This window comes from Bison bison, unplaced genomic scaffold (assembly GCF_000754665.1).
Source record: "Bison bison bison isolate TAMUID 2011002044 unplaced genomic scaffold, Bison_UMD1.0 scf7180017864533, whole genome shotgun sequence".
NCBI lineage: Eukaryota > Metazoa > Chordata > Mammalia > Artiodactyla > Bovidae > Bison > Bison bison.
The window spans coordinates 16,892,166-16,899,292 of NW_011495082.1; the positions used below are offsets into that span (position 1 = coordinate 16,892,166).

At 35.9% G+C, this 7,127-nt stretch overlaps 1 protein-coding gene across 6 annotated transcripts in view; it reads left to right on the forward strand.

Moving 5' to 3' along the window:
• The window catches only part of PPIP5K2 (diphosphoinositol pentakisphosphate kinase 2), a 105,827-nt gene that overhangs the window by 76,993 nt on the left and 21,707 nt on the right, over positions 1–7,127 (forward strand). For all 6 annotated transcript variants that reach the window (XM_010831976.1, XM_010831975.1, XM_010831978.1 and 3 more), the window contains 2 exons: positions 421–535; positions 6,106–6,213. In XM_010831976.1, coding sequence (XP_010830278.1) covers positions 421–535; positions 6,106–6,213 — 223 coding nt within the window. The remainder of the gene's footprint in view (positions 1–420; positions 536–6,105; positions 6,214–7,127) is intronic.

The following is a 7,127-nucleotide window of genomic DNA, read 5'->3' on the forward strand; positions in this document are numbered from 1 at the left end:
CTTTTCAACCAGTATTCTTTTTGGCTCCAAACTGGAGGAAAAAACTGAGGGTCACAGGGAAAGGGGATGTGTGTTACCATTCACATGCGATCATCAGTGATCATCCTCATTCAGCAGCATTAACATCTGTGAGCTCCTTTAGTGCTGTGATCTCTTTCAGTGTTAATAAAGGTGCTTAAATGACCTTCTTACAGTGAACTTGACTAATATTAACTCTTCTTTGACTAATCTCAGTGGTCTCAGTTAGTTTCAGTTATCTTCATGTTAGAGAAATGTCTACTAAGAACACCTCAGTTGTGATGGAAAGAGTGATAGATTCACTTACTAGAAGATTAAATTCCATTTTACAAAATAATTTCAGTACTTAATGAGTCTTAACTGTGTGGTTATGTTTTAACACTGTCTGCTCCTGACTTTTAGGTATTCCAGAGGTGTTCTGTCACCTGAACGTCATGTCCGTACCAGATTGTATTTCACCAGTGAAAGTCACGTACATTCTTTACTGTCTATTCTTCGCTATGGTGCTTTATGCGATGTAAGTAGAATAAGTTACATCAATCTACTTAACAAGTATGTGTTACTGAATTTGTAATCAGATCACTGACATCATTTTTTATTGTACAGTTTTTAATAATTCATTATTTGTCATCATTTGTCAAGAGTCTACTGTTTACCAAGCATTGTGCTAGATGTTGGAGATAATGACATGTTTTCTTCCTTCTGGAGGAAATCCCTTTAAGCCAACAATAATACAAATTATTGTAAGTGATCTACAAGCTGATGACAGTAAGATGAAGAGAATCTGATGAATTCGCATTATTTAGGGATTAGAATCGACAGGATTTGGTGTTTGGACATTGTGACTCTTACTGTAACATAATGAATCAATACCAAAGCTTACTGGCTTAAAACAAGTACGGACATTTTTGTTTTTTTTTTCTCTGTCCTGCTTTAAATGCTTGACTTGGGTCATTTAGGCAGTTTTGCATTGTGTCTCTCATGAGATTGCAGCTCAGACAGTGGCTGGAGCTCAAATCACCTCACAGCTTTCTTTTCATATCTAGTTCTTGATGTGCTGACTGTCAGGTGGGGGCTTGGCTGGGGTTATGGACCAGAATACATACCATGGCCTCCTCGTGTGACCTCAGAATACAGCATATTCCTCAGAAGATAGCAGCTGAGTTCCAGAAGTGCACTAAGAGAAAAAAAGAGCAAGCATGAAGTATTTTTATGATCTAACTTACGAGGTTATGTCCTTTCACTCTTACTGAGCATTTTTGGTTGAAGTGGTCACAGAGGTCCATCCAGGTTCAGGGGAGGGAGGATAGACCCATAGTACTAGATGAGTGGAATATCACTTGTCACTCACTATAAGATGAGTCCTTGGGATTGGAAATATTTTGGTGGCCATTTGAAAAACGGGGTCTGTCACAGTATGTTAGCATACAATCCATATTTCTCCCACGTGCAGATTTCACTTAATCTCCTCTACAATATTCCTCCAAGCTTATCTATTATAGCATAAACTTGACCTCCAGGATCTCATTATCTAAATTGTTCAGATATGGGTGGGACTCTTTGGGTAGAACCCTTTGAGTGCCCAGGAGAACTCAGTCTCATTTCAGAGACCTATGAAATGAAGACACCAATTATCTGTCATACATTTGACATACAGCATCGAGAAGCATAGGATAACTGCCTTAGGCAACCTTTTCAAAAAGAGGGGAAAACAGAAGGTACACCATGGTCGTCACTGCTCCATGGCAGTTTTGAAGTGTGCCTAGGTACTTAATGCCCGTTCCTTAATCAGGGCTCTGGCATACTACTAGGAGTTGTTTTTAATGGTTCATGGCTTTATACTTTTGATTCTTGATGGCTTCATCTAGGTCATCCTTCCTTCTCCATAAAAAGTAGCTCATGCTTGCAGCTAAGTAGTTTTTTTAACCTGCTTCCTGCCCAAAGAAGTTTGGAGATCCAGAGGTCTTTTTACTTTTAGTTCAAGATGGTATAATTTTAAAAAACAAAAAGGAATATATAATTTACTCTATTAATTCACACCCACAGATCTCTTAAGAATAAGTTAATTTATACATTGGACTCCCTCTTTGGCTGCTGAGAGAGTACTCAGCAGTCTTTATTGTTTAATAGGGAGTATCTGAGAGATATGCTGATATGATCCTGAGAAAGTCATTGTGTCTTTGAAAAATCTGTGAGCCTTAAGTCTTTCTGAAGTCTTAGCAAGTGTTTTTACCATCATACCCATGTTTTCATGACAGATTCTTGTGTTTCCATTCTTCCTAAAAGCCACTTTTGAATTATAGCATTGTTGACTCTCTGGAGAGGCTGGAAATAAGAAACAGTTTTATTTCTGATTCCTGCAAGTCTTGGATCCTTTTTAATTAACCATTTCCTATAGCTTATCTCCCTCTCCTCAATGTTTATCAGAGGTAACGAGAAGAATCTTGGTGGTGTTTTCAGAATTTTTTCTGGAAATCTTAGTAGCTAGCTCATTGAATTACACTGTCTACAGGCTGTAGTATTTCTATATTTTATGCCACTATGTAGAACGCATTTTTTATCCTATAGTTTCCAATAAGGTTTTTTTAACCCTCCTATGATCCCTCACCAACAGTCTCCTCAGTGTCCTTTAGGCTTTCATTAACACTCTTTTTGAGGCATCTTAACTTTCCTTACCACTCTCCTTGAGGCCCTTCCTGTGCTTACAGATATGCGAAGTAAGAAAGGAGAGTCAAGGAAGGTTCCCATATTACCAACATAGGATCATTTACAAAATTATCCATCATTCACTGAGAAGAGTAACATTTGCAGAAATATCAGGTGTTAGAAGGAAAGCAATGAGTTTAGTTTTAGACAGCTTGAGTTTGAGGCGCTAGTTCTCAAGAGAACTCAATCTCATTTCAAAGACCTATGAAATGAAGACATGAATTATCTGTCTGTCACAGGTTCAACATGCAATAGTGAGATAAGTGAAGATAAATCAAGTGGAGATGACCAGTAGCATGTTTGTATGTAAGGCTAGAGGTATGGGTTGAAGGCACAAGAGTTGGGAAGCCAACACATTAATGATGCCTGAGGCAGTAGCTGTAGATAAGATTCCCTGGAAGTCAGTATTTGAAAAAGTGAGGAAAATGACATTTTAGAGATTAGCAGTGGAAGTGCTAACCAAGCAGATTTAGAAATTATAAAACCCCTTTCTCAGTACACTCAAATCACAGATTATCTAGAATACACTGTCACTTCTATTATATATCAAAAATATCTTTCAGCCATCTCTAAGGTACCAAAAAATAAGAATTAAAAAAAATTTATATATATATATATATATATAGGTATATACATTTATGCACATCTATAAAAAAGTAATCCTTAAAAGAAAATGAATTCAACTTTGTATTCTTTTGTACTTATTAAAATAAAGGACAGTGAAATGTACATGAAGATTTGGCATATGTCTCTTGATTCTTAATATCTCTTATCATTGGGCCTTGATGAATAATTATTCACAGAGTTACCCTAAGGCTGTGTAAGTGTTCTGTTCCCATCAAATTTTCTAATTCATCTGTTCTTTCCCCCTTGTTTTTATTTCTTGTTTTATTCCTTAATGGAGTAGCAAAGTAGCATCCCTTGATTACATATACAGATTATGTGTGCTCAGTCGCTCAGTCATGTCTAACTCTGTGACCCATGGACTATAGCCTGCCAGGCTCCTCTGCCCATGGGATTTTCTAGGCCAGAACACTGGAGCGGGTTGTCATTTCCTACTCCAGGGCACCTTCCCAACCTAGGGATCAAACCCACGTCTCACACCTCCTGCCTTGGCAGACGGATTGTTTACCACTGAGCCACCTAGGAAGCCCATGTGGTTTAGTGGAGCTTTAATAAAAGAAATAGAGAAAAAATGACTCTTAGTTAGCAAAGGCAAGAGCTTATATATCCGTTAATAATGATGGAATTGTTTTTGGTGGGGAGAGATAGGTTTCTTTTGTGGTCACCCTTGAACCTTGCACTTAGTTATAAGATAGGAAGAACAAAGGATATGGGAATGGATAGGAAGCCTATGGTTGGAGAATAAAAGTGAATGATGGATAAAATTGTAGCAGATAAGATTGGAGAACCATTCCAGGATTGGGAAGCCCTTGAAATGTTTTAAGCAAGGAATTGAACGGCTTTGGTTGCTGTGTAGGCATTAGATAGGTAGAAGTAGATTTGAGGAAACCAGTTAGGAGGCTGTCTCACAGTGATCTAAAGAGTGTGGTGGCTGTAGTATATATTGCGTTCAGCTACATTTCTAAAACAAAAGCTGAACAACTCCACTGTCAAAAATCTGGGCTTCTGGGGTTTAAAAAAATTAAAGTAAAAATTAAGCTCTTATACCAAAATGATGTCCTATTTTCTAATTTTAAAACTTTAAAAAATTTATTTGAAATATAATTAATTATCCCAGCTCATATTATCCTAATAAGAGCCTGTAGCTAATATAATTAAAACCTTGTATGGTCTCTTCCCAGTTGAGATTTTTCAATGTAAACTTGGTAAAATCTGTCTCTCCATAGTAGATTTTTTTTTTAAAGATTTATTGAGGAAATAAAATTATAAGTAAGATTTCAAGGAATATATTTAATGATCCTTAATTGTTTAAAAAAGATTTTTATGAATTCTTGCATATTAATTGTGTTTAGGAAGATGCTATAAAATATTTTGTTTTATCTTTTCATTAGATCAGACCTAGCAAAGTCTATATCTGTACCACTGAATTAGATATTACATGGTGTTCTTATTAATAATACCATATCACAGAATCTAATAGATCTTTTCAATCTTGAAAATTTTCAATATTTAACTTAAGCCCATCACTTACAATAATTTACATCTAGTGGTATTCAGTAATGCTATGCTAATTTGTTTTTCTTATAAGTTTTGAAAGAAAATATACATACATCTTTGAACATATCCCCTCCTCAAACATAGGCAGATACACACAAACACATGCAGTTTTTACTGTGGAGTGTTGCTTAAGTTGGGAGCAACTGCTCTATAGCATTTAAACGTATTAATAGCCATTTGTTGAAACTTAAGTATACATGTAATTACACAAATGACATATAATATTGCTTTAACTTTACTTTCCAAAAATTTGGAATGCTTCCTCAGAGACGGATGATGTCCAAATTTAAAAAGGAAATACGTGTTGAATTTTAAAAAGTCAGCATGTGGTCTTGACTTTTGGCTTTTGCGTGTCAAATTTTATTTTTTCTTAAAACACAGTCTATATTAAAGCTGAAACTCTTACATACTCTCAGTGTATATATAAAACCCTTATATACAAAAAAATTGTTGGATGCTTTTATATATTTGTAATGTTTATGACATGAGATGAAGGATATTATCTCTGATGTACATAAGGTGTCAATAGACCTTGTTGATTATTGACTGTAGATTTTGAACTTTGAGTAGTTTTCCCTTTTGAGATAGAATTTTCTACTTTGAATGCTTGTAATACATGTTCTGTAAGGTCCCTTTCAGTTCTGACGCTCTTTAATTACATGTTTAAAGACCATTGATTCTCTAAATGATGGTGGAGTGATTTTAGGAATGAAGCAGATGGTTTTAAGAATCTGCCTGTATTTTCTCCTGCTAATTGTTTTAAAATATCTACAGTTTAAAAAACTACAGTGGAATGAGAGATATTTAATTATAGTCATTACTTTCATGGGATAGTGTTCTGTTTTATGAAACATGACACTATATTAGTTACATTGGAATTTAAGGTTAACAACTGCCCCTTACCCTCAAAATTCAATTAATAGGTATCATATCTCAAGATAGTCTTTATTTTTACTTTCTATGAGTTACTAAAAAAAAAAAAAAAATACCACTAGAGTTTCTAATACTACTGATAAGAGAATTAAAATTATTTAAGCTTAGGTGATTTATTAAATTTAAATTAATGGAGTTATTTTGAAAGATTGTGTGTGGAAGTATTTCATTTGTGTAATGTCAATCAGGATTAAACGAACTGTCATAATGAAAATAAAATGATTTTCAAGTAATATGAGAAAATGCTTACTATATACCTTTGTTCAGGAATCAAAGGACGAACAGTGGAAACGAGCTATGGATTATTTAAATGTTGTCAATGAACTCAACTACATGACTCAGATTGTTATCATGCTTTATGAGGACCCTAACAAGGTAACAGAGTTCTTGATTTGCATGTGTTGTTCAGTCGCCAAGTCATCTCCGACGTTTTGAAACGCCATGAACTGCAGAACACCAGGCTTCCCCTGTCCTTCACTATCTCCCTGAGTTTGCTCAAACTTGTGTCCATTGAGTCGGTGACGCCATCCAACCATCTCATCTTCTGTCGTCCCCTTCTCCTCCTGCCCTCGATCTTTCCCAGCATCAGGGTCTTTTCCACTGAGTCAGTGCTTCACATCAGGTGGCCAAAGTATTGGAGCTTCAGCAGCAGTCCTTCCTGTGATTGTTCAGAGTTGATTTCCTTTACGATTAACTGGTTTGATCTCCTTTCTGTCCAAGGGACTCTCAAGAGTCCTTTCCAGCACAACAGTTCAAAAGTGTCCATTATTCCATGCTCAGCCTTATTTATGGTCCAGCTCTCACATCCATACATGACTACTGGAAAAACCATAGCTTTGAGTATATAGACTTTGTCGGCAATGTGGTATCTCTGCTTTTTAATACACCATCTAGGTTTGTCATAGCTATTCTTCCAAGGAGCAAGCATCTTTTTAATTTCATGGCTGCAGTCACTGTATGTGTTGATTTTGGAGCACAAGAAAATGAAATGACACTGTTTCTACTTTTTCCCCATCCATTTGCCATGAAGTGAGAGAACCGAATGTCATGATCTTTGTTTTTTGAATGTTGAGTTTTAAGACAGCTTTTTTACTCTCCTCTTCTACCTTCATCGAGAGGTTCTTTAGTTCCTCTTCAGTTTCTTCCATCTGCATATCTGAGGTTGTTGATATTTTTTCTGGCAGTCTTGATTCCAGCTTGTGATTCATCCAGCCCAGCATTTCATATGATGTACTCTTCATATAAGTTAAATAAGCAGGGTGACAATATACAGCCTTGATGTACCCATT